Raw genomic sequence first — 27,487 nt, forward strand, 5'->3', positions numbered from 1 at the left:
GTAGCCCACCAGGTTCCTCTGTCCATGGAATTCTCCAGGCAAGAATACTGGAGTGGATTGCCATTTCCTTCTCCAGGGGATCTTCCCAACCCAGGGATCAAACCAAGGTCTCCTGCATTGCAGGCAGACTGTTTACTGACTGAGCCACCAGGGAAGCCACAAGAGTTCAAGTGGAGCTTGTCAAATGAGTAGTTGGAAAAGAAGGATGTGGCCCTCAGAAGAGGGACCCCAATTCAAGATACTCATTTGGAAGTGGTCATCTTGTAGAGAGTAATTGTACTCATGAGAATGGATGAGACTCCCCGGTCAAAGTATAATGTTGGGGGAGAAGGTCTGGGACAGAATCCTGGGGAACATCTATATTCAGTGGTGGAGTAGAGAGTGAGCTAGGATGGGAGACTGAGACAGGCCATCTGAGGAGTAGGTGGACAATTAGGAACATGAGAAGGGTGAGCAACATTGGCGTGCCTGAGTGCTCAGTCAAGTAGGAGAAGGGCTAAAACATGTCTTGGACAGGCAAGTTCCCTAATGATATGGTGGTCATTGGTTGCCTTATGAAAAGCCATTTCCGTGGAAATGATTGGGCTATGAGAAAATACAGCCAGTGTCTGCTGCTAACTTTGCTTAAGAAACTTGACTCCATGGAGGAAGAGAAGGCTTGGGAGCTGGTGAGAACCTGCTGTCTAGATTTTGTTTGTCAAATGGAGACTTGCAAATAGCTGGTGCTGATGTGAAGAACCGGTGAGGGAGAAAGTGAGATCTCTGAGAACCTGAGCTGTTTCATCATTAGCTGGAATGGCCTCCTCTCTCATAGAAAAGGAGTAATCAAGGAAGGGCTGGCCTCCTTTCTAACAATTAACATTGCTAAAGAAATTATGAAAAACCAAATTTTGGGTTTTTTTATAGCTTCAGGCTGCATTCTGGTTCTCTAAGCCTGGGGAGACAGAGTTGACTTTTTATGGTCACAGACTTTGATTTTTCTCTTGTTACCATGAACATCCTGGTGGCCCCTATCAGTCCCTATCCCAAGTGGGAGTGTCAAGCAGAGGACAAAGAGTACTGGATCCTGACTTTTTCTGAGATCTAGAACCTGCCCTGTCTTGGCATGCATCTCCCCAGTGGGTTCACTTAGCTGCTCAAGCACAGTACCTGCTGCATCTCTTCAACCGTTCTGTTTCCTCCTTTAGTTTTTATCATGCTTTTTCTTTTTACAGAATAAGAGGTAAAAAATTTAAAGGTGCCAAAGGGAAAGAAGAAATAGCATATATTATCTCATTCAGTGATTATATACTTGAGTATGTATTTTTTCAGCCTTTTCACATGCATACACATGCAGTATCAGTTTGAAACTTTCTTTTATAAACCATCTTTAACTGATAAATCTCTCTCCTTGTGTCAGAGGACTCTTGGTTATTTTCTTTCTTTTTTTTTTTTTAAATTTTTTTTTTCATTTATTTTTATTAGTTGGAGGCTAATCACTTTACAATATTGCAGTGGGTTTTGTCATACATTGACTTGAATTAGCCATGGATTTACATGTATTCCCCATCCCAATCCCCCCTCCCACCTCCCTCTCTACCCGCTCCCTCTGGGTCTTCCCAGTGCACCAGGCCCGAGCACTTGTCTCATGTATGCAACCTGGGCTGGTGATCTGTTTCACCCTAGATAATATACATGTTTTGATGCTGTTCTCTTGAAAGCAGTTTAATTTGTATTTAACAGTATTCTTATTGTGAACCTAATGACATCATACTTAGTCATGTGTATTTCTCGTCTCACCAAAAAATGATAAGCTCCACTGAAAGCAGACATATGCCTTAAATGATTTTGTATCCCTAGTGCCCTACACATAGCAGGTGCCCAGTAAATTTCTGGCAAGCTCCTCCACTAGCTTATAAGAGCAGGAGCTGTCTAATTTGATTTTTGTGTCTCAAACGAAATGTTTGATATACAGGTAAAGCATGACAGTGTGGGAAGGAAGGAGAGATGATTGGTGAGATGGATGTTGATAGCTAGAGTCTTACGTGCTGAGAAAGTTTTTCTGTCGACGTACAAAGCAAAGCAAAAATGTCAGTGGCATATTATAAATATTACAAGATTGAAATATAAGTGCAGCCAGGACACTAGTCAGAATCCCATATGCATTTGTTGTTGTGTTGTTACTGTACGGTAACATTCTTTTCATTTTACTAGAGAGCAACTTCTTCAAGAGTCCGGCTGTATGATATTGTTGCAGTTTTTCCAAAGACAGAAAAACTTTTTCATGTAAGTAACAATAAAAGAAAATAGTACTCATTATTTTACGTAAGAAGTCTGATGTTGTACCTTTGTAGATGACCTGTTTCATCTCATCTGGAAACACTGAGGATTTTTCATTTATACGTGGAGTCCTGGAACTGCCTGAGGGTGTATTTGGGTGGCATATTTTGTTTTGTTTCTTTCTGCTATATATTTGATGGGCTGATATCAAGAGAGTCCATCAAGTCTTTCTCTTTTTAAAAAAAAATAATTTTGTTTATTTTTTTACTTATGGCTGTGCTGGGTCTTCTTTGCTGTGCAGACTTTTCTCTAATTGTGGGGCGGAGGGCTGCTTTTTATTGTATTGCATGGGCTTCTCTTTTAGGTGACTTCTCTTGTTGTGGAACTCTAGGGCAAGTAAGCCTCGGTAGTTGTGGCTGTCAGGTTTAGTTGCCCCATGGCACGTGGGATCTTCCTATATCAGGGATCAAACCTGAGTCTCCTGCATTAGCAAGTGGATTTTTTACCACTTCAGTTTCTGTCTTTGCTATTTGCTGCTACCTGTTACAGAAGAACGGCACAAGATTCTACTGTGGCATAAAAGATCCTTCTCTGCTTAGCTTCTTTGCTCTGAGGTATGGTTCATATGCTAGCATGATCATGGTCTTCTAGAAATCCTTGAGAATCAACTATCTGCTGGTACTATTCCTTTTTGTTTAAGAGAACCTTTATGAATTTCTTTTGTCCTTTTCAAATGGCCTTTTCTGTGACTTTTTAGGAGGGAAAGTTGTTTAATGTATATGCTCATTTTCTCAGCTTGAGACAGAACACACTGGGCGTTGTTAGTGATCACAGGAAGAAAGAAATCAACTGTAACAATAGTTTTTCAGGAATATGTTTTACTGTGTAAAGTGAGATATAGCTGCTTTTAGAAATTTCGGAATGTTGACTTTGTCTAGGTTCAAGAAAATAGCCATCTACCCAAAGTGTATCCACCAAAGGGATATTAAGGTCTTTGATGTTTTAATTTTACAGCATAATCGATTTTTAAGTAGTCTGTTCTAAAATTATAAGATTTTCCCTAAGTTTATTCCAGTAGATGGAGCTGTTGACTAAGGAGACTCGTATGTGATAAATTTAGTTTTTGAGGTACACTCACAATTTTTATTGTTTATATTAATGCAGGGAAACAGCACAAGTAGGCAATGAATTCCACTTTTTTGGTGACTCCTTTTCTAAATGCTCCGTTATCGTAATTCTCTAGAATTTCATTTCAGAAAAAAGGGAAGTGGGATCGAGTGGTTCTTAGGCATCAGAGACCCCTGTGGAACCTTTTAAAATCAGTCAGGCTCAGATCTCCACCATAGGAGATTCTGATTAGGTAGGTTTGGGGTTGAGCTTGGGTATTTGTTTTTTTAAGTTCCATATAGGATTCTGATTCAGTGTGGAAACTCTTAAGAGAAACATGGATATGTCCAGATTTGTTAAATAACAACTTAGTTTTTTTATTAAATATTAACAACTCAGTTATAATGTAGACTAAAAGTTGGTAGTGTCCCTAATTTTTTATTGCACTCTTGTGTTTTGAATTGATTTTGAAGAGCATACATCATACATTTCCATAGCCATTTATGTGATTAGAGAAAACAACAGTCCAGGGGGTAATTGAGATGGATGCTTATTATTATCCCCATTTTGTAGACGAGAAAATTGAAACTCAGGCTAAATGATTTGCTCTAAACCTCAGGTAGCATGTTATAGAACTAGGACTAGGGTTTTAGACTGCATTATATATTTGATTCAGTGAATTTATCTTACTATTTTCCTCAGATTATTCTCAAATTTTAGGTCAGAGGTATGAACACGTAATTCATGATGGTGGGTGGAGGAATCAGAAATATTCTGGAAGATGGATAAAAGCTATAAATAAGTGGCAGAGTATTTGTTTGGAATTGACTGTAGAAAAAACAGTTTTTAAAATCGGAACATTTTTCCATATCTTACCCATTCTTTAAGATTCAGTTGAAGTTGGCACTCCTTGTTTTCGATAGAAAATCCATTTAAAAAGATTTTTCTTTTAATGTAAAGCTTGAAATTGGGTCAAATGCAAGCAATTTGTTGCTTAACAGGTTATGTTCTATTAAGTAATTTTGTTTGTTTGGTAAGTAGATTATTTAGAATGTAGGCAAATATCTCTGTAGATAGAATATTCTAAAACTAAGGTCTCTAAAATGAGTCATAAAAGCATTCCTAAACACATGTTAACAATTAGTAGTGTGAAATCTAACCACCTTAAATAATTCCATGGGAATTAACATACTAGTTTCCACTCAGAGTATCTGAAAGATATCTCATAGATAAACCCTCTTCCTCCATAATTACCCCAGGGAATAAGGCAAAGATGAAAGGTTGTAAGCTGAGTCCATTGGCTAGGGCTTCTTGGGTTGTGGGTGGCTGTGGAATGTGGCAGAGGGAGTTACATAGAAGTTTCAGGAGCTTCTGATTTGGTTATTCACATTTAGGATTTTTTTTTAATTTTATTGACGTATAGTTGATTATTGTGTTAATTTCTGCTGTGAAGCATAGTGAATCAATTATACATATATATATTCTTCTTCGTATTCTTTCTCATTGTTATTCCCATTTAGGACTGGACAGGGTGAGGAGAATTCAGGCTGTTTAGTCCAGCGGCCTCCAATCTACTTTGAGTGTATACTATATCAATTTGAAAAAGTATTGGTCCTACATCCCCAATATGTGTGTGTTTATTTTCTTTTAAGTTTATTTGCATGCTCCATTATATCAGTGTGCTTTATGAAATAATATACACACGCTGAACAAAATATTTTAAGAGAGGAATTAAAAATAAGTGAAAACTGAAGTTCTCTTTTCTTCCTGCTTCCAGAATCCATGCCTTACCCTTTCCAGAGCATTATTGTACTAACACCTGAGACTACTGAAAGGGCGGATCTTTCCAGGCTCCTTTTAAGGTGTGGTCTGGCTGCACCGTGTCATATTTGCCATAAAGATTTGTTAAAATGCAGGTGATTAGACCCTGCTTACTGAATTGATTGCTGGGAGTAGGGCCTGGTAATCTCCATTTTAAGCAAATTCTTCAGGGGAGGGTTTTTTTTTTAACACAGGTTAGATTGGGAGGATCCATTTATGGGCATCTCTTTTCACTGGCAAGCCTGGCTCACCCTTGTGTAAAACACCAGGATGTACTACCCTGACATCCATGAAGGATTTGGGGAGACTGAACCTTCTCCCTCTTATTCTCTTTGTTCCATAAAGTCAAAGATAAGTGTATGTACCATTTGAGGAATACCTTCCTTAAGTCCTCATAGGAGTCCTTGGCCAGAGGAGGATTAAGAACAGTTAATATGAATTCATATACAACCTGCCAAAGCCACTGTAATCAAATTCTTAATCACAAGTATTTGGACATAATGTAATCATTTTTAATGATTTAGAAAGTATTTCGTTATAATGTGACCATTAACTCTTATTTTGTAGTTACCTAAGTGTATCAGTTGAACATTTGGATTAATAGCTAAATAACAAAAGAATTCGGTTTGAGATATTTTAAGTCTAAGGTGCCAAGTAAAGCTGTCCTTTGTAACTGAAAATTTATTATAATGTGTGTATTTAAACCAACACAAGGGATTTTTTTTTAATTAACCCTGGGGAAAAAAGAGCAATACATAAGCAAGTAACCTAATTTAGCTTTACTCTGGGGAAGAATGTTTTTACAGGCTTTTAAGAAATGAATCAGCTTTTTGAAATGAAAAATAATTTGTACTTGTAATAATAAATTCAAAGAGTGCAAAGAGGTATACACTGAAAAGTACACCATCCTCCTACTAAAACGCCTTGTGCCATTTCTTTAGAGGCAACCACAGCCAGAAGTTCTTAGGTTTCTTTTCAGAAGTATTTTTACCCAGTCCTCCTTCATTCCCCTCTCCCTCTTTCCTGCCTTCCTTCCGGACATCTTGCTTTGTTCATCTGACAGTGTATCTTGGCAATGGTTCCATAATATCCATTAGAGAGGTACCTCATTGCATGTAAAGAGTCAGCGTATTCTGTTGTGTAAAGCAACCCTGTTTTTTTAGGTAAAATTGAGGAATGTTTAGTTGTGTCTTGTCTTTTGTGATGTATACTGCAGCAAATGTTCTTTGACTAATATCCTGAAGCATTTGTAGGGTATAGAGCTATAGAATACACTTCTGGTCTCTATAGGATACTTTCCTATAGGTGAAATTTGCTGATGTGTGCGTGTAAAATCTTGATACCTATTGCTGAAATGCTTTTCAAGACAGTACTGATTTAAAACCCCTGTGAGTCCCTGTTTGTTCTTGTGTCACCCGTATATTACTAAACTTTATGATCTTTGCCAACCTGATAATGTAAAAATGGCAAACAGAAGCTGAATTTGTTTTAGTTTCACCTGCTATTCAGAGGTTTTCTCATCCATTCTTAGCAAATTTTCAATGACTTTTATGAGTTAGACAGCTGTAGCAGTTGGGATAGGACAGGTCCTTTATGAGCCGAGTGTCTGCCAGAGCAGCATTACTTCCCAGGCTTACTAAGTTCCTGTGACGGTCTTAAAGCCAGGCAGCCTCTGATCACTCCCTGCTCCCTGGAACCCTGAGGTGGAGTAACAATGAGTGGAGCAGGGACTCTGAAGAAAAAGTAGAAGATGTGACAGTCCTGTCATTGCAGAAGGTCGAGCCTACCTACAGGACGTTGTCACCCCCTCTCGACCCGTTTCTCTTGGTCATTGCCACTGATGTTAGATTGGCAGCACAGCCCCCGTGGCAGCTTGAATTTGTTCATCAAGCCTGACTATACCAGCATTGATAATGAGGCTTATTTTTTGTCATAGTAGGGAAGAGCCAGTTCTTTTTATCTCTGTAAATCAAATAATGGCAAAATGAGAGCTGAATGTGCAGCTTCTGGCCTGCACGTTTAAGCTAGTAACTGCTCTTCAGCTTTATTTTCCTTCCCTGTTCTTCCTTTTATCCTCATTTCCTTATCTATTTATTTTGTCTTGCATGTATTTTTTTATAAGCAGTTTCAGATCTCTTTTGGAAGTAAATGCAGAGTGTCAACAGGTAATAGCAAAAATGAGAAGGAAGGAAAGAGAAATTAACAGTTGGAAAAAAAAATGCATTCAGAATCATTTGATTTACAGCAGTTCTCCTTTGACCATTTGTGGAGATGCTTTGTTTCTATTAACGTTTGAACAAAATGCTGTTGGTAGTACCATGTAAGGTTTCTTTGACCACTCAGTAGACTGATCGGATCATAGACGTGGGAAAATTGCTGGCACAAAAATAAATAATTTCTGGAGAAGGTGGACCATGCATACATTCCTTTTAACTTTTTTTTCTTGATATCAGAACAGTTTCCTTTTTCTGGAACAGTCTGAAGTAACCTTCCAGAAATTGAGCCTCTCTTAGCAACCTCTCCTTGTGTAGCTGACTGTGGATTAGAGGGTCTCTGGACCATGTCTGTTGAGATTTCTATAGACATATCACCCTACTTCAGCTGGATTACAGCTAAACCATTCAAACCAAATGTGAGTGGCCAACCGTTGGCTTTGCAAAAGGACGGATGCATTTGAACACAGAACCCTACAGTGTCTATTGAGTGAGCCGTATCTATTTACATTTCTTTATGGCATGTTTGACCTACCCCATTCTTAAGATGTGCCAGTTTTGCTTTTGGTTTTACTTGTGTTTTCTTCTTGACAGGTTGCTTGTACACATTTAGATGTGGATTTAGTCTGCATAACTGTAACAGAGAAGCTACCATTTTATTTCAAAAGACCCCCTATTAATGTGGTAAGTGTCACACTTTGTTCTCTATGTGTCTCTCTAGAAGTGCATTAACATGCTGGGAAAGGGGCAGAGGAAACTGCTGTTTTTAGAGGGGAAAAATCAAAGGCTAGTAATAAATAGACAACTTAAAGGATTTTTTTGTGCAAGCTGACTAAAGGCTGAAAAAGAGTTTAATATAAAAAATAACTAGTAAAACAAATAATTTCACAATTTGTATGGAAATACAGAAAACCTCGAATAGCCAAAGTAATCTTGAGAAAGAAGAATGGAACTGGAGGAATCAACCTGCCTGACTTCAGACTCTACTACAAAGCCACAGTCATCAAGACAGTATGGTACTGGCACAAAGACAGAAATATAGATCAGTGGAACAGAATAGAAAGCCCAGAGATAAATCCACAAACCTATGGACACCTTATCTTCGACAAAGGAGGCAAGAATATACAATGGAAAAAAGACAACCTCTTTAACAAGTGGTGCTGGGAAAACTGGTCAACCACTTGTAAAAGAATGAAACTAGAACACTTTCTAACACCATACACAAAAATAAACTCAAAATGGATTAAAGATCTAAATATAAGACCAGAAACTATAAAACTCCTAGAGGAGAACATAGGCAAAACACTCTCCGACATAAATCACAGCAAGATCCTCTATGACCCACCTCCCAGAATATTGGAAATAAAAGCAAAACTAAACAAATGGGACCTAATGAAACTTAAAAGCTTTTGCACAACAAAGGAAACTATAAGTAAGGTGAAAAGACAGCCCTCAGATTGGGAGAAAATAATAGCAAATGAAGCAACAGACAAAGGATTAATCTCAAAAATATACAAGCAACTCCTGAAGCTCAATTCCAGAAAAATAAATGACCCAATCAAAAGATGGGCCAAAGAACTAAACAAACATTTCTCCAAAGAAGACATACAGATGGCTAACAAACAGATGAAAAGATGCTCAACATCACTCATTATTAGAGAAATGCAAATCAAAACCACAATGAGGTATCATTACATGCCAGTCAGGATGGCTGCTATCCAAAAGTCTACAAGCAATAAATGCTGGAGAGGGTGTGGAGAAAAGGGAACCCTCTTACACTGTTGGTGGGAATGCAAACTAGTACAGCCACTATGGAGAACAGTGTGGAGATTTCTTAAAAAGCTGGAAATAGAACTGCCGTATGACCCAGCAATACCACTTCTGGGCATACACACCGAGGAAACCAGATCTGAAAGAGACACGTGCACCCCAATGTTCATCACAGCACTGTTTATAATAGCCAGGACATGGAAGCAACCTAGATGCCCGTCAGCAGACGAATGGATAAGGAAGCTGTGGTACATATACACCATGGAATATTACTCGGCCGTTAAAAAGAATTCATTTGAATCAGTTCTAATGAGATGGATGAAACTGGAGCCCATTATACAGAGTGAAGTAAGCCAGAAAGATAAAGAACATTACAGCATACTAACACATATATATGGAATTTAGAAAGATGGTAATGATACCCTATATGCAAAACAGAAAAAGAGACACAGATGTACAGAACAGACTTTTGGACTCTGTGGGAGAAGGCGACATGGGATGTTTCGAGAGAACAGCATGTATATTATCTATAGTGAAACAGATCACCAGCCCAGGTGGGATGCATGAGACAAATGCTCGGGCCTGGTGCACTGGAAAGACCCAGAGGAATTGGGTGGAGAGGGAGGTGGGAGGAGGGATCGGGATGGGGAATACATGTAACTCCATGGCTGATTCATGTCAATGTATGACAAAACCCACTGCAATGTTGTGAAGTAATTAGCCTCCAACTAATAAAAATAAATGAAAAAAAAAAAACTAGTAAATTACCAAGGTGTGTTTGAAAGGCCTTAGAAACTCAACTGTGTGAAGGACATTTCCTAAGAGGATAGCTAATAATAATGGACAGTTACAGTCTGCATGTTGCATATTAAGGAGACAGAGAAGCCCAGAAAGGAGGAGGGAATGGCAGCAGCAGTCTGGAAAGGGGATGGCAGTGGCGGGGGCAGGAAGGGCAGGCAGTGGAAAGCACGGCAGGCATGGTCTGTGCCCAGGTACAGTCTGCACTGAGGTGTGCTGGCTCACACAAAAATCCAGCCTGACTTTCATAATAACCAAGGAGGGTGATCCTGCATTGTACTCCTTCCTCTGCTATAGAATCTTTCTCGTTACCTTTCTACATAATTTCTCATTTTCTTCTACTCGTTATCTTCCATCTGTCACACCTTTTTATAAGTCTTATTCGATCATGAAAGTGAGATTGCTTCACTTTGGGAGCTATAAGGTTGGCACGGCTGTCAACTGTTTGCATTGGCAGCCGGATCCTGGGAGGAGTCAGGATGCTATTTTAGAACAGAGGCTTCTGAAGCTGATTCCCATTCTCAAAAAGCGCTGTTGAAGGAGAAAAAGGTTTAACAGTCTAGATTACATACCTGCCCCGTCAGAATTGGCAAATTAAAAATTTATGGATTTTTTTTCAGGATAGGTAACTCCCCTATTCATTTGTCTCTGGAGAATCTTTTGTTTCTCTCTCTGCTGCTAAGGAGTTGGCTTGATGCTGAGAATAGGCAGAGACGGTAAAGAGGAGAAAATTGATCTGTATGGTATGGAAAAATTGAATCCGGTGTGGAAAAAGTTTAAGATGGCTTATGTTCTACCCCTGAATGTATGCTACTAAAGCATTCAGGAGTAATACTTTGAAAAGTATTCAAAATTTTAAAGTTATATATTTAAAGGGGAAACTATAAAACAGCTCTTTGCTGATTAATAATGAGAATACTACTGAACATAGATTTAACAACATGCTCAAACCATTGTTTGCCTGTGTTCTTGCCAGTACTTATAAATAAATGAGTAAACACTTTTTAAAAATGGTCAAATGAAGGCAAGGAGAAGCTGTACAGCTCTTCAGACCCAGGGTTGGGACAGACCAGATTGGCTTGCATTAGATGAAACCTCCAATGTGCCCCAGCTACCATGCTGAAAGCTCAGACTAACAGAGTACCTGAGGTGATGACAGTCTTGCTGGCCTCACATGGTGTCCTCCCCTGAGGGAGCAGGCTTTGTCTCCAGAAGTTTGCCAAGGCTTTTTACTGGCTTCAGTTTGCCATTCCCGTTTACACGTAAATGGCACCCCCCATAAGTTGCTCTTGAACTTTCAACTTCTTTACTTTTCTCTTCACCCTGATGAACAAGGAAGGCCATTTTTTAGATGACTTTGCCTGAGTAAACCCACATACAATACTGTGTTCTTGGTTGGGAGGAGACAGTGGCATGTGATGCTAAGGCCAAGTCCATGGAATGGACAGCAGTTCACGGCACTTAATTCTTCTCATCCCACAGCAATGCTAAGCTACCCAGTGGCAGTTTTGGTGATGACTTTCTCTTGGTTTCTTATGAACGTGCCCTACTGTTCAACCCAGATTGTAAGCTTCTGGGAAGCACCAACCATGTCATGGTCTTGTCTTAATTACCCCAATACCTTCTCTTTAATGAGTCCTCCCTAAAATTTTCAGTTGAACGAATATACATCTAATTTCATGTTGTCAAGGTACAACTTGGGGAACACAAGCAAATCCTGCAAGCCATTAACCCTTAGCTGGTTGTCAGGGCTCTGCAGGCAGCCTCCACAGTGAGCGGAGTGGGGCACTGGGGCAGCATGAGGAGGAGATGCACCAGGACAGCCCACCTTCCAATTCCATCTGTAAGTTCGGGAAGGTACTATTTTTTGATGGATATTTTTGGCCACATTCCCACATTTTTTAATGTAAGAATTCTGAAAAGTAAAAATTTGACAAGTGAGATGGATATGCAGTATTTAACACAGTGTCTGCTTTTTTTAAAAGCTGGTGTGAACATGTTACATATGTTGTTTAATAAAAACTAGATGATGGAGTGGAGGGAAGGCTGTGCAGCCTTATTTTTAGTCTTCGTCTAGTGTATAAGTAGGCTGCTGTGTGAATTGGTCAGGAAGCAGAAGAGTCCCTGTTAATTTCATTCACCTCTTTTTCATTTAAGAGAAACTGGAATTAAAAGTTAAATTAACTAAAATTAAGTTAAAAGCTAGAAGCATATTGATACAATAAAAGTTATCGAGCTTGTACAGTGTAAATAAAGAGCAGTTGCATAGATGTGTGTATATTATTTATACCTGATAATTATACCTATTCTGGATTTGTATGCTTAAAGTATGGAAATACATTCCCCATGAAAATACAGAAGATGTAGTGAATGTGGGGAACAGTTTAGCCTTAAGTCTTGGTCCTTGCATGCTCTTTTGGCCCTTAGAATGAATTTGTCTTTGACTGTGATAAGTTGTTGATTTGGTTTATAAGGATCACAGTATTGGGTACAGATCTTAGTTTGGATGGATTGGTGAAAAAAAAAAGGAGCAGTACGATATTTAATTCATTAGTCTTGACCTCCTGGCCATAAGGCATGTGAGAATTATCAGCTCAGAAAGTTGGGATTTTAAGTCAAAGGGTACAGATTTTCACTTAGAAAAAGAACTAATTCCGAGGCTCTAATAAACAGCATGGGTGACCGTAGTTAATAGTCCAGTATTGTAACTTAAAAGCAGTTGAGAGATGATCCTAAGCAGTCTCACCAAAGGGGGAAAAAAAATGTTAACTACATCAGGTGATGGTTGTGTTAATTATCTTGATCTTGGTAATCATTCTACACTGTAGAGCAATGGTCCCCAACCTTTTTGGCACCAAGGACTGTTTTCTTGGAAGACAATTTTTCCACGGACTCGGGGCTTGAGGGAGGGGATAGATGTTTTCACTTTCGCCCGCCTCTCATCTCCTGCTGTGTGACCAGGTTCCTAACAGGCCATGTACTGCTACTGGTCCATGGTTTGGGGACCCCTGATGTAGAGTATATGTATATCAAATGATCACATAATATACTTTAAATATATACATTATATTTTTCAATCATCCCTCAATAAAGCTTTAAAAAAAGAAGTAAAAGAAGGTTGCAATTATGAAGGAGGGCCCAGGAACTAAGACATACCAAAGCATTCCTTATAAATAATTTTTAGCAGCTTTCATCCCTCTTGGTATCTTCACCACATGCTTAGGGCACCATAATTTCAGTTATGTTAATTCCCTCTAGAATCTCCTACAAACCTCCTCTGAAGTCTGAGTAACTTGTAATAGAATCATTTTATCTTGTTATAGTTGGGTTTCAAGAAAGTTGAATTCAGCTCCTCTTCTTGGATAACCAAATGACCTCTAATAGCATTTTAAGGTCTAAGCTCTCTCACACTTGCTCTCAGCCTGCAGCTTTAAGGTGGGGTAGATGTGAATTCTCTCTATTATGCAGGTGATATAATTGAGACTCAGGTAGCTTGCATCTCACAACAGGTACACATCTGTCTCAAAGGTTAACTTGGGATTTGTACTCAAGCTTTGATTCTAAATCTGCTGTCATTTTCCTCTTGGGAAATGCTATTTAAAATTACGGCAGAGCTCTTTGTTAAGCACAGAGTAATTTCATACTTTAAAAAGTCTTTACAAAATCAGGTTTTGAGAAGAATTTTCTTTAAGCAACACCTATCTTCACCTTCCCTTTGATTTTTTTTTTTAAACAGTGTTTTGCCATTCAACAACAACTTAAGTTTTTTGAGCTATTTTCAGTGATTGTATGTTTTATGCTCTCTTTGTGAAGTTTTCCCTTCAGCATTTTCTCTAACCCTAATCCATTTGTCTTCTTGGTCCAATTAGTCCCCACTGAGAGAAATCCAGTAAATAGTATCTGAAGCAATGAGATTGTTCCAGGAATCTTTCCATATATCCTTGAGTTGGGTGTGACTGCTCTATAAACTTTATTTTTCATCACAGATACTGTGAACCTAAATGTGTTAAGTACTTTAGGGATCTAGTGCTTGGAGCAGTGCCAGCAAACTTGGCAGTATCAAAAAATGTCTGTGTGGCAAAAAAAAAAATCCATCAGAAATGACAGACTGTGGAAATGGTTTCACTTATGTCATAGACAAATGACTAGTCTCTTTAATATATAAAGAGCTCCTAGAAGTTGATGGGGCTTCCCTGGTGGCTCAGACGGTAAAGAATCCTCCTGCAATGCAGGAGACCTGGGTTTGATCCCTGGTTGGGAAAGATCCCCCTGGAGAAGGGCATGGCAACCCACTCCAATATTCTTACCTGGAAAATCCTCATGAACAGTGAAGCCTTGGCGGACTACAGTCCATGGGATCGCAAAGAGTCAGACATGACTGAGTGACTGAACATGCATGCAGAAGTTGATAAGCTTAAAAAAGAGAGAGAGATGTTCAATCCAAAAAAATGGATTAAGAATATGAAAAGGACATTTCACAGGAAAGGAAATACAAATAGGCTGTTAACATATGAAAAGAGGCTTAAATTCATCATGCTAAGAGAAATTCACATCAAAAATCACCTATCTGATTGGCACAAACCCAGAAGTTTGATGACACATGGTTTTAAGGCTGTGGGAAAGCAAGGATTCTCATGCTTTGATTGTAATTGTGAAAGTGGAGCAATCCATATGAGGGAGGGTTAATTTGGCAACAACTATCAAAATTATACATGCTTTACCCTCTGACCTAGTGTATTAATTGCTTGGGGTTATCATAACAGAGTACCACAAATGGGGTGGCTTAAACTAATAGAAATGCATCAACTCACAGTTCTGGAGACTGGAAGTCTGAAATCAAGACATTATGGGGTTATGCTCCCTCTGAGACCAGTTAGGGAGATCCTTTGTCTCTTCCCAGCTTTTTGTGATTTGCTGGCAGTCTTTGGTGGTCGTTGGCCTGCAGCTGCATAGCTCTGATTTCTGCCTCTGTCTTTATTGTGTGTCTCTCATGTCTTCACATGGTCATCATCTTAAGGACATCAGTCATACTAGAATAGGAGTCTGCCCTATTCCAGCATGACTTCATTTTAATTTATATCTGTCGTGACCCTGTTTCCAAATAAGGTTATATCCTAAATACTGAGTTAATTAGGACCTCAACATAACCTTCATAAGAGACACAATTCAATCCGTAATACCCAGCAATCCCACCTTAGCGTTTGTTCTACAGATACATTGGAACAGCTGAAAACTATCAGAGGCTTGGTTAAGCATGCCATACCTCTTCAATGGAGTACTGCAGCTCTAAAGCGATGCTGAAGTTAGGAACTGACATGGAAAACCCTTCCAGTCAGAACCACAATGTAGTAGGCTATCTTTGGGGTAAGAAAGAGGAAAACAGATGTTCATATTTGCTTATATTTGTATGAAGAAACTCTGGGAAAAGACATAAGAAATTAATAAAAGTGATTATGGGAGGTGGGGGTGGGGCAAACAGGAGCAGAGATACAATTAAGACTTTTTGTTGCTTTCTTGTGTTACTTGATATGTGAATCATATGAACAAGTTACCTACCTCAAAGAGTGATACATCAAGAGTGTCCTCCTTTGCACTTCAGTAAAGAACTGATTTTTATGAAATAAACGGGAATCTGTATATTGTCCCAGTAATCAACCCCCTATTTTCTTTCTCTCTTCTTTCTCTTAAGCTTTGCTTTAGTTCTTGGAATTTTACCACCACTATCTTTTCACATGTCACACACCTGCTCTTAGTTTGTAGCATCGTTATGACTGTTATTTCTCATTAGTAAAGAAATATCTGCTTATTCCAGAACCTTTGGTCAGAGATGCAAACAAAAGCTAATCAAGCAGGCACTGGCACTCTTTATGAAAAAGCTGTTATGAATAATCAGTTGATGAGCTTAAGGCACTTTACATTAAAATGGTCTTGGAAGCAGGAGCGCAGGTAATGAGCCTGTATTTCATCTATCTAAAATTTTTAAATAAAGTGTTATGAAAGACGTGTTCACAGCCTTCAGTAGCACATTATCTTCAGTTTCTGAGTTTTCTTTCCATTTTAAAAGTGAATTTGATTAATGTACTAAGATCAGAATCAGAACTTTTTTCTTAAAAAATAATTAAATGGATAATTGTGTCCATTTAACCCTCACCACGCCCAAAAAAGCTTTTATTTTGCTCTGGTCCCCAAGGGGGCGGGAGGTGGGGGAAGTAGCAAGAATACTTTGGGACCTGGTCACCTAGTTCTGTGTGTCACCTGCATCTTTTATTTCTCCTCCTCTCCATCTTACTGACCTGTGTTTTAGTTCAGCACCTAGAGGGATGAGGAAAAGAAGTACATGTAAGTAAGCCTCTTTGGCTAATTAGTAGTTTTGGTTAGAGAAATAGCCAGGGTGATAGTTGAGAATATGGTTGAAAGACATGATTTGGTTTATCTGTGAATTTCAATTTGCCAAATTAATCCTGGTTTCTTTTATGATGGATAATCCATAATGAACAGCATTATCATATGACTTCTTTTCCATAAGCTACTATTTATTCCCTCAGAATATTAATATATTAAGTGCTTTTTATGTAAAAGAACAGCTCAGTGTTACAGAGAAGTGTCATGATACCAGCTTGCGAATGTCCAGGCTAGACAGGGAGAACGGGATGTATCTGTGCCCCAAAGAATATCGTAGCAGACATTATTCCCAGATATAATCAACACAAGACAAAGAATTGGGGGCAGGAAGAAGCTGTCTGAAAAAAGGAGAGGGGGAGATTGCGGTGTGGAAAACAGTGTGTAAATGCTAATTAAACTAGGATCAGATATATAGGAAGCTAAAATAAAATCTGGGCACCTCAAGGCAGGAAGAAAAGGAAAGGGAAGATTAAGGGATGGAAAAAAAAAGAAGTCTGTTCAGAAGACAGATTTTTTGCATTCCTTGTTACACTCAGGAATAGACCTCCAGCTGGACACGTCCCAACCCATCTTCCTCCTGGGCTTTGCCTGCTTTACTTACTTTGTTCCTTCAAGAGACCGCTGCAGCCATCGTGACTCCAATCATCACCTCCATGAGAAAATCCTTAGATGCTTTGTGTGGCTACTGAGATTAATTCTGTCTCTGTTCTAAAGACCTGCACTGCTGGCCCTTCCCATCCTCTTCCAGCCTCCACTCCCAGCACAGGGCTGTCCTCCTCCTCTCCTCCCCAGCCTTTGACCTTCTCCACATACTCCACCACTCCCTCCAACCCTAGAGCCTCTTCATATACACACCCCCCCACCCCGCCTTGTGCAAGTGCTTCACTCTTCTGCTATTTAACTGATTAAGTCCTTCCTCACCTACACCTAGACTTCTCCTTGACATTACTTAGCACAGTGGAAGTTTTTAATTTTTGTGTTAATTATTTGTTGGTCTTCTCCACTAAACCGGAAGTTTTTAGAAGAGAAGAACCGTGTAAGCTTTTGCTCACCATTCCCATGCACAGCTGGCTTGAATCCCCTCCTGTAAATGGATGAAGATGCAAATCACTCATCAGGGAAGCGGAATAGTGTAGTGGTGGATTTAGTCCCATTGCCACCTCTTCCAGGCTGAACAATCAGTTGACGAGCTTAAGGCAGTTTACATTAAAATGGTCTTGGAAGCAGGAGCTCAGGTAATGGTTCTGTATTTCATCTATCTAAAATTTTTAAATAAGATGTTACCTGTGAATACCTGTGGATTCCACCCTGTTAAGAACACCTTAAACAAGAAAGTTTCTTTTTCTCATGTAGAAGGCCAAGCTTGCAAGCTGGCCAATGTCAGGGATGCAGGCTGCTTTCATTGTTTTTGCTGGGCATTCATGAACCCCACTTAAGATACTGACTCCGTTAGTAAAGAAAATGGGGAGATCAGAGCGGGACAGTTAGCTGTCTCTGCCATAGTGCTTTTTAGGCATTCTGGGTGTTGAATAAATACATAAGACTCTCTCAGCACAGTGCCTGATACATAGCACTTCTTGGCTGTTTGTGTTTCTTCCTTCAGCATTTGCATACTAAATCACTTACGCTAGATGCCTTCTACTCCTGTTCTTAGGATGTTTTTGAGTTCTTCACTTTTTGTCTCTTCATTCTGGATCAAATTAGTTGGTTTACTACATTTGCAAACAGTCTACCCTGCCTGTAGGGAACACATCTCCAATTTCCTTTTGGTAGTTCATGGAGTAGTAGCCCTTCTGCCACATCCCTGGGACATTGCTCTCCTCGGCCTCTTGATGACTCCTGTTTATATAAAGTCAGCTTCCCCACAGCTCAGATAAACTCTGTTGATCAAATAGAGCCAAAGATCTTTTTTTCTCCCATGGATGGTGCCATCTGAGCACAAATATGCCTTTTTTCAAAGCATTACCTGGACATGCAGGAGTTAGGCGAGGAGGGACAGGGTGAGGAAGGAGGTGAGAGGGAAGTTCAGTGAAAATAAAGTAAGACAGTGTGTGTTAGCCTTGACAGTTTTGTTTTCTTTGTTTGCTGTGAAGGCAATTGACCGAGGAGTGGGCTTTGAACTTCTCTATAGCCCTGCTATCAAAGACTCCACGATGAGAAGGTACACAATTTCCAACGCCCTCAGTTTGATGCAGGTCTGCAAAGGAAAGGTATGGTTCCATAAAATTAGGATGTTTTTCAAATCTGATTGTTTATTATCAATATACTGGGGTTATCCAGCTGATCCTTAGAGCAAAAAGTTCTCAAGGCCCAAGAACAAATTCTCCCATTTCACCAGGCTCTGCAGGTTTTAAGAGAAAGAAAAATACCCTAGGGAAAAATAACATGAAGGGGGGAAGATGTGTTGAAAGTCTTTATCTTTCAGTAAAGAATTGGCCATTTACCTACTGTGAAAGAATAGTCTGGAGAGCAATTATTTGTCCTCATTGAGTTGAATTAAGGTTACATGCCCTTTTCAACTAGTTTTTTAAACTGATTCATCTTTCCTGAGATCTGTTGGGAAGGCCTGTTCTGTTTCTTGTTTTAGGCTGCTTTTAGTCTGACATGAGGTCTTTCATCCATCACTTTAATTATGTACCTTATCTTAAGAAGAAGTTGGTGTTTATGTTAAAATTTGATTGCTGGTTATTTGTATTGTAAGACTCTTCAGTTTTTTTCCCACATTTATCTAAGATTAATGTTGATTACTTTCTATTTTGTAGAATGTAATTATATCTAGTGCTGCAGAAAGGGTAAGTCTGGCATTAAGTACTTTGTTTTCACTTTTCAAGTTTTAAAACTAAAAGGTTTCTAGGGCAGAAATTAGAATAGTAATGTAATAAAAGGTTGTGTTTTCATTGTTAACTTCATTTGCTCATTGTAATTGCTGAAGAGCAATTTTATCCCTATTTATCCCCATTCTTTTGAGGCTTCAAATTTTGTTTATATAAATAGTCTTTCCTTTATATTGTTGTAAAATGCTTTTCAAGGATCTTTTTTATTTTAAAAAATGTAAGAAACCCATCAGAATTATAACGACTTAAATTTATGCAGTTGACTTCCTTATTTTTAGATACTTAAGCATCCTATTTACTGCAGATGAAGTCATTGAAATGTTATGAATAACTTCTCTCATATCTATTTTTTGTTCATTTTATTTTAGCCTTTAGAAATAAGAGGCCCATACGATGTGGCAAACTTGTATCCTTTTCTGAATAAGAAGTCATTGCAATTTTCTTTTAGGAAATTTGGAATTTGATATATTAAACTTTAACAGGAGTTTTAAAACTATAAGTTTATCAACTAAGAGCTTCAAAAACAAATTACATCAGATTTAAAGTGCTCTATCCTTTTGTTTTCTGGATGAAGGGTAAAGTAGAAAAGAAGGGGAAGAGTGTAAGTTTAGAGTTAAATGAGTCTTTTCTCAAATGCTTTTTCCATTTGGGCTAAGAACTGTAGAATTAAAGTGTCTCTTAAGGTGCCAGGGCAGCTGGCATTGTCGGTTATGTTTCTGTTAGTCTGGTGTCCTCGGCTGCCTCTGGGCTGAAATCCTTAACGACCCCCCAGAGGGTTGCTGTTTGGGCTGTCTGAAAGTGATGCCAAGGCTGCAGTGTCCACCAACTGCCGAGCAGTGCTTCTGCATGGAGGTGAGCATGTTTTTCCAACAGAATCACTGAGTCGTCATGTTAAGAGCCAGTCATTTCTGTCAGACAGTTGAGCCATATCAACTTTTATTATCCTACCCCTCAGAGTTCGTTTAAAGTCATCTTTTCTGAACCCACTAGCCATGTGCATCAATGCTTTTCTTGCTCTTCACTTAAGGCTTTATGTTCTGTAGTTTGTAGAATGAATATACTTTGCCTTGAGTGTTGAATGCATTCTTTCAAGCTCTACATATATATATCCCTGCCTACATTTTGACAGGCCTCTAATTGCCCTTTCTCCTCCAGAGGGACATGCTTTCCCCGCTGAAAATCACTGAGAGAAGTGAAAAGTGAAAAGTACATGTTAAGCCATTGATGAGGAGCACAAAAGCGCCGAACACGTTTTTAAAGATCCAACTAGCAAACTCAGACCACAACTTTGCACATTTATTACATCTTGTGGTTCTTTTCTCATTTTTTGTTTCCATGTTCAAGTATGCGTAGACTCCATGTTTTTTACTCACATTTCATTTACATATATCTACCTCCTTACCTTAATTCCACTACTTGGAGGCACTGAATTTCTTATTCATCAGATGATAAAAATTGAACTAGAAGTGTTTGATATGCCAGGACTTTGGAGAATGAAAAAGAGGCTTTTTATTTATTTATTTATTTTCCATTTATTTTTATTAGTTGGAGGCTAATTACTTTACAGTATTGTAGTGGTTTTTGCCATACATTGACATGAATCAGCCATGGATTTACATGTGTTCCTCATCCCGATCCCCCCTCCCGCCTCCCTTCCCATCCCATCCCTCTGTGTCTTCCCAGTGCACCAGCCCTGAGCACTTGTCTCATGCATCCAACCTGGGCTGGTGATCTGTTTCACCCTTGATAGTATACTTGTTTCAATGCTATTCTCTCAGAACATCCCACCGTCTCCTTCTCCCACAGAGTCCCAAAGTCTGTTCTGTACATCTGTGTCTCTTTTTCTGTTTTGCATTTAGGGTTATCGTTACCATCTTTTTAAATTCCATATATATGCGTTAGTATACTGTATTGGTCTTTATCTTTCTGGCTTACTTCACTGTGTATAATGGGCTCCAGTTTCATCCATCTCATTAGAACTGATTCAAATGAATTCTTTTTAATGACTGAGTAATATTCCATAGTATATGTACCGTAGCTTCCTTATCCATTCATCTGCTGATGGACATCTAGGTTGCTTCCATGTCCTGGCTATTAACAGTGCTGTGATGAACACTGGGGTGTTTAACTGTTTTTGTCTTCATTCTCTGTGTAATTTTTAGTACTAGTGGTAATGGTCAGGAAGCAGTTTACTTGATATCATCCAGTGTTAAGCTTCAGAATTGGTTGCTACATAAAGACTAGGTTATTTAACAAAAGAGTAGTTAAGTTATTGAGGGCTTGTATATTATGTGTGGATTTTAATGATCTGATTTCTGCTTGGGAGAACGGGTTGCTGTATTGACTTACCATGAATTAGATGATTTTGCCTTTGTTTTCAACATTTTTAGTGTGAGGTTCTTTTATTACATACATAGCCTAGTCCCATCATATAAGCTCTGGGAATGGCCAAATTAATTAGAACTTTTATCAAGATTTTCTGAAATTAGGAAATAGTTCAGACTGGTAGTTCTGCCATTATTTTTGTCTATCTTAAGTGAACGTAAGGAATCATCAAGATTTTGGGTAACAGTGGTCTAAAACAGACTAAGACAAAGAAGGGAAACTAATTTTAAAAATTTAATAGGGAAAAATACGAAGATCTACTCTTGACTTCAAGAACCTCAGCTATTCAACATAAGTTCTATCTAAAGCTAGGCTTTTATGGAAGCTAAACTAAAAGAAGTCTCGTGGACTTTAATAGCATTCCCATTCATTCTAGTTGTCCCCTAGACAGCCCTAGTTCATGCTCGCTGTCCCTGTAGAATTAATAGCACATCTATAGGATAAATTGTAATTACCATGGTTTTAGTTGACATTGGGATCAATGAGACAGTAGTGTGGTGGGATACTAGGATTACTGATTCAGTCTAAGGTTCTGTTCAGTTCAGTCGCTCAGTTGTGTCCAACTCTTTGTGACCCTGTGTACGGCAGCACACCAGGCTTCCCTGTCCATCACCAACTCCCAGAGTTTACTCAAACTCATGTTATTGAGTCAGTGATGCCATCCAGCCATCTCATCCTCTGTCGTCCCCTTCTCCTGCCTTCAATCTTTCCCAGCATCAGGATCTTTGCAGAAAGTCAGTTCTTCGCATCAGGTAGCCAGAGTATTGGAGCTTCAGCTTTAGCATCAGTCCTTCCAATGAGTATTGAGGACTAATTTCCTTTAGGATTGACTGGTTTGATCTCCTTGCTGTCCAAGGGACTCTCAAGAGTCCTCTCCAACAGCACGGTTCAAAAGCATCAATTCTCCAGTACTCAGCAGTCTTTATGGTCCAACTCTCACATCCGTACATGACTATTGGAAAACCATAGGTTTGACTATACAGACCTTTGTCGGCAAAGTAATGTCTCTGCTTTTTAATATGCTGTCTAGGTTTGTCATAGCTTTTCTTCCAAGGAGCAAGCATCTTTTTAATTTTATGGCTGCAGTCACCATCTGCAGTGATTTTGGAGCCCAAGAAAATAAAGTCTCTGACTGCTTCCATTGTTTCCTGATGAAAGTGAAAGAAAAGAGTGGAAAAGCTGGCTTAAACTCAACATTCAAAAACTAAGATCATGGCATCTGGTCCCATCACTTCATGGCAAATAGATGGGGTAAATAGTAGAAACAGTGAGAGCCTAAGTTTACATGGAAAGAATTACTCGATTCTGAGGCAAGAGGATTCAAAGTCTCACTGTTATCCTCTGTACTGGTAAGACCAAACTGGCACCTGCATCATCCTGAGTGCCACATTTAAGGACACCACTGCACAGAAGCACTACCAGAAGATGGTTAATTCTTGGAGGGTGTGAAAACCATCTCATGAGAGCAATTGTTGAAAATAGTGCAGGAGTAGATACCTAGAAAACAGAAGAGTTGAGACACACAGTAGTAGCTGGTCTTCCACATTTTAAGGCTTGCTATAAGGAATTAAAGTTAGATGAGTCCTGTGGGGTTCTCGCAGTCAGTGAATAGCAATTTTAAGGTGGAGACAGAGAAAAGAGGTTCAGGGTCTAAAAGAGTTACTTTAGTAACTATATAAAAATCTTGTTTTTCAGTGGTTTATAATCTTGTTGACTTAGATTAAGAAGTGAATGTTCATGTGATTAAAAAAGAATATTTCTGACATGGAACTAAAATAATTTTGAAACTAATCCTTTTTGTTTTGTTACAAACATTTTTGTTAATTGCTTTTCACAATTTAATTTTTATATTTTTTATTCTGCTGATTTTTAGACTTTTACTCATAATCATAGAGATAAAATAAACATCTGTAAGTGTAACATTTTTCTTGGTGAAATGCAAATTTTGGGCAATTTCTGTTTGTTTTGAGGTTCCCTGATTATTTTGGCATTGTAATGACCTTGAGAGAAGTTTTGTCCCTGTTATAAATTAAAATGCTTTTAAATAACTGACAGAAATTTAGTAGACTTGGTAAATTAATCTTGATGAGAAGGTAATATTTAACTTTTTAGAAATGAGTTTACTTCTATTACATGAAATAAGTCTTAATTAAATTTGCGTTTATCAAGTCCCTTTGATTTTATCTCTTTTGTTACCAAAGGGTTTTGCTTCCTCCCTCATCCTTCCCCATTTCTTAAGGACTAAGTTTAAATCTCTTCATGGCACTGTGACCTTTCACAAACTACCCCTCCAGCCTTGATTCCCCCTGATTTTTTCACACTCCTCCTTTACACCAGTTATCTTGTCTCCTAAGTATTATTTTCTTCTTATCTCTTTCTCCATATCTTTGCAAAGGAAAACTTTCCTTTTTCTTTTCCTTCTTTTATGATAGTGTTACTTCTTTTATGATACCTTCCTGATTCATCCAGGCAGGGTTACTTCTTGTGGGGTCTCCATTCCTATTATACTATTATATTTGCCCCTGATGTGCTATCAGTATGGGTAGAAAGAAGCACTGTTTAGGCATCTCAGAATCCTCTGTAGGTGACACAGTGCCTGGCCCCTTAGTACATTTTTATCAGAAGTTAGCTAGACTGAAGCTGAACTCTGCTGCCAGCCTGACCTAAACATCTAATAAATTTCCATTCTTCTTTGTCCATTGTCACCAACATAAAAGAGATCAATATCCATGTGTATTATTCTTTATTCACTCAATAAGTATTTCTTAAACACTTGTTAAATAGCCAGGCATTGCTGTATGTTGGCCATGCAATATTATTGATTCTTCAGACAGACACTCATGATCTAGTGAGGGACACAGATAATGAATGGTCTGTGCCATAAAATGAAGTGAGCACGCACACCACCATGGATCAGTACGGCTGACTGTTGTACTTGCTGTCCTGACTCATCAATCTCTCCACACTTTAAGCATGTGCTGTCCCAACCTCTGAAACTTGGTTTCTGGCTACATGAGATACCATTAGAGATAACTTGCCCTGTAATTTTACCCTTGAGGGTAGTCCCTTTGGAATGAACTAGTTGTTAATAATATACTGATATTTGTATAATCTAGGGGCAGGTAAAGGTGATAGCAGTAAGTAGCATCAGCGCTCATAGCAGTTCATACAGGTTTATCATTTACTCATGCTGTAAGTCACAGTAACATGGGGATGCTTGTTACACCACCTCTTTAAATCATATCTTAACTTTAAGCACCTTGGTTTCCCTGTTTGACTTATAGAAACTAGAAAAACTGCTTTTGGAATTATATCCACGGTGAAGAAACCTCGGACATCAGAAGCAGATGATGATTCTCTTCCAGCCTGCAAAAAAGCCAAGTGTGAGAGCTGAAAAGAACCCTCCATCTCGGTCAACACTCTGCCCTTTCAGAGTCCATCAGCCAGTCTGAACAGAAACGGAACCCCTGTATGATTCACTGTTTGCACTTGGAGCCAGATGTCACTAGTCTATAAAAACAATCTTATATTCAAGCCATTAAAATAACAAAACCTAGTAAAGCATCAAAAAAAGAAAAAAAGACTGTCCCCTTAATGAATTTAGATACATTTTAGGAGAAAAACAAAGACTGGTTTGTTTATCCTTTGCATTAAGTGATAAATGACAGGTATACTTGAATAAGATGTTTTAATACAAGAGACTCTTTAAAAATGTTTCTTGTTCATTTTGAAGTGCATGCTTTTTAGCTTCACTTGGTATACATGGCTTATTATTTTTTAGTTTTACTACTCAAAAAGTGATTATTTTGAGGACTATTAAAACTTTTGTTAAGGGGTTGACTTTTTAGTTGATCTTTTGTTTTAAGCCTCTCTTTCATTATGTTCATGAAGTCCAAGTCCTTTCTAAGAGGAATTGCTATAAAATTTGTGGAAGGAAGGGGAAGGTGCACATAAAATCACACTTGGCCTCTTCCTTTGCTGCTTCTTACATCCATGATGTCCTTAAAATAAGATTCCTCTGAGTTGGAAGCCCCTGAAAACCTAATGCTGATTTTTATAAAACTATAGTAAAAATCTCAAAGTACTGGATTCAACCAATTTTGTAAATAATTTTTTTTAATAGTGGGATCGTTATGTTAAATAGAAATAGCCTTTTTTTACAAGTATCTGCATTAGTGCTATATGGATACTAAGAAAATTGGAGAAAGCTTTACACCAAACTTACCTATGAATTTAGATGCTTACATAAAATATTGGCAAAACAGTGTGTCCAGGTGAGATTTATTCTAGAAAGGTAAGTGTTTCAGTTCTTTTCAGTGTACTATACTTTATCATATTAATAGGTCAAATTAGATAAGTCAGGATCATCTTAATAGATGGCTAGTAAGACATTTAATAAAACATGAAATCTACTCCTAATTTAAAAAATAATAAAAGCCCTTAACAAAATACAAGTATAGGAATACTTCACACATACATGCATATGTTTGTTTCTATTTATATACTGTATTAAGCATCATGATTCTAAAATAAAGCGTTTTTTACTCCCATCTGAATGCAATATGATGGGTTAGCCTGCTGCACTCCCTAAAACAGATGGCCACTGCTGCTGAACCCTAGAGCCTGCCACTTCCTTGAGTGCCAACTTGATTCTACCTTCACCCTACTGCATTCACCAAGGTGTGTGTTTATTCACAAGTCTGTTTATGCCATTGCGTTTATTTAGCATTATAAAATTATGTAAGTTAATTTAAAATTATGAAAACTGATGAACTAGGAGGAGCAAAAAGAGGGATTCCCAGGAAAATTAATGCTTTTGAGAAATTTTAAAAAGATAAGTCATTTAAAAGAACTGTCAAAATAGGTGTGAGCAAGACAACTAGACTTGGAAGAGATCCAGTGGACATTTACCAGTCTTTTATTTTTTTTCTTCTTCTTTTTTAAATTGATGTTAACATTGTTTATATAAAGTTTTATGTGGGACTTCCCTGGTGGCCCAGTGGTTAAGAATCTGCCTTGCAACGCAGAGGATGTGGGTTCAATCCCTGGTTGGAGAAGTAAGATCCTACATGCCCCAGGGCAAGGAAGTCCATGTACTATGAGGAGCAACAAAAGAGCCCATGTGCTGCAAGCAAGACCCTACACAGCCAAATAAATAAATTAAAAAAAAAAAAAAAAGTTTTATGTGTATAATATTATAATTCAACTTATGTACACTACCAAAAGTTTCTACCCATCACCATACAGAAGACCCCTTACCAATTAATTCCACATAAGAATGAAATCATTTAGTATTTGTCTTTCTCAGTCTGACTTAATTCCCTTAGCATCATATCCTCAAGGTCCATCTGTGGTGTCACAAATGGCAAGATTTCTTCTTATTTTATGGCTAAGTAGTAGTCTATTTTATTACTCACACAAGAACCACATCTTTATCTGTTCATTTGTTGATGGACATTTAAGTTGTTTCCATACCTTAGCTATGTAAATAGCACTGTAGTGAACATAGTAGTGCGTATATCTTTACAAATTTGTGCTTTCGTATTCTTTGGATAAATTCCCAGAAGTGCAATAGCTGAGTCGTGATAGTTCTATTCTTAATTTTTTGAGGAATTTCCATAGTGTTTTCCTTATTTGCATTTTCACCAATAATGTATGAGGGGTCCCTTTTCTCCACATTCTCTCTATAACATTTGTTATTTCCTGCCTTTTTGATAATAGCCACATTCCAATAGGCAATCAGGCATGACATAGGTATTAGCATTATCTTTCTGCATGTTGTCTTCTCAGGCAAGGGAAACATGCAAAAGTAAAAGGCTACACAGCAAAAGAAACCCCCCAGCAAAATGAAAAGACAGCCAACAAGGACCTACTGAATAGCACAGGGAACAATAATAA

At 38.3% G+C, this 27,487-nt stretch overlaps 1 protein-coding gene across 1 annotated transcript in view; it reads left to right on the plus strand.

Moving 5' to 3' along the window:
- RPP30 (ribonuclease P/MRP subunit p30) overlaps positions 1-25,683 on the plus strand; it is a 30,667-nt gene extending 4,984 nt beyond the window's left edge. Inside the window, exons 5-11 of the mRNA XM_061162165.1 lie at positions 2,194-2,265; positions 7,995-8,084; positions 18,464-18,580; positions 19,133-19,162; positions 19,573-19,610; positions 19,977-20,056; positions 24,874-25,683. Of these exons, the coding sequence (XP_061018148.1) occupies positions 2,194-2,265; positions 7,995-8,084; positions 18,464-18,580; positions 19,133-19,162; positions 19,573-19,610; positions 19,977-20,056; positions 24,874-24,983 (537 nt within the window). The 3' untranslated portion in view covers positions 24,984-25,683. The remainder of the gene's footprint in view (positions 1-2,193; positions 2,266-7,994; positions 8,085-18,463; positions 18,581-19,132; positions 19,163-19,572; positions 19,611-19,976; positions 20,057-24,873) is intronic.
- The last annotated feature ends 1,804 nt before the right edge of the window (positions 25,684-27,487 follow it).

This window comes from Dama dama, chromosome 15, assembly GCF_033118175.1.
Source record: "Dama dama isolate Ldn47 chromosome 15, ASM3311817v1, whole genome shotgun sequence".
Taxonomy (NCBI): domain Eukaryota; kingdom Metazoa; phylum Chordata; class Mammalia; order Artiodactyla; family Cervidae; genus Dama; species Dama dama.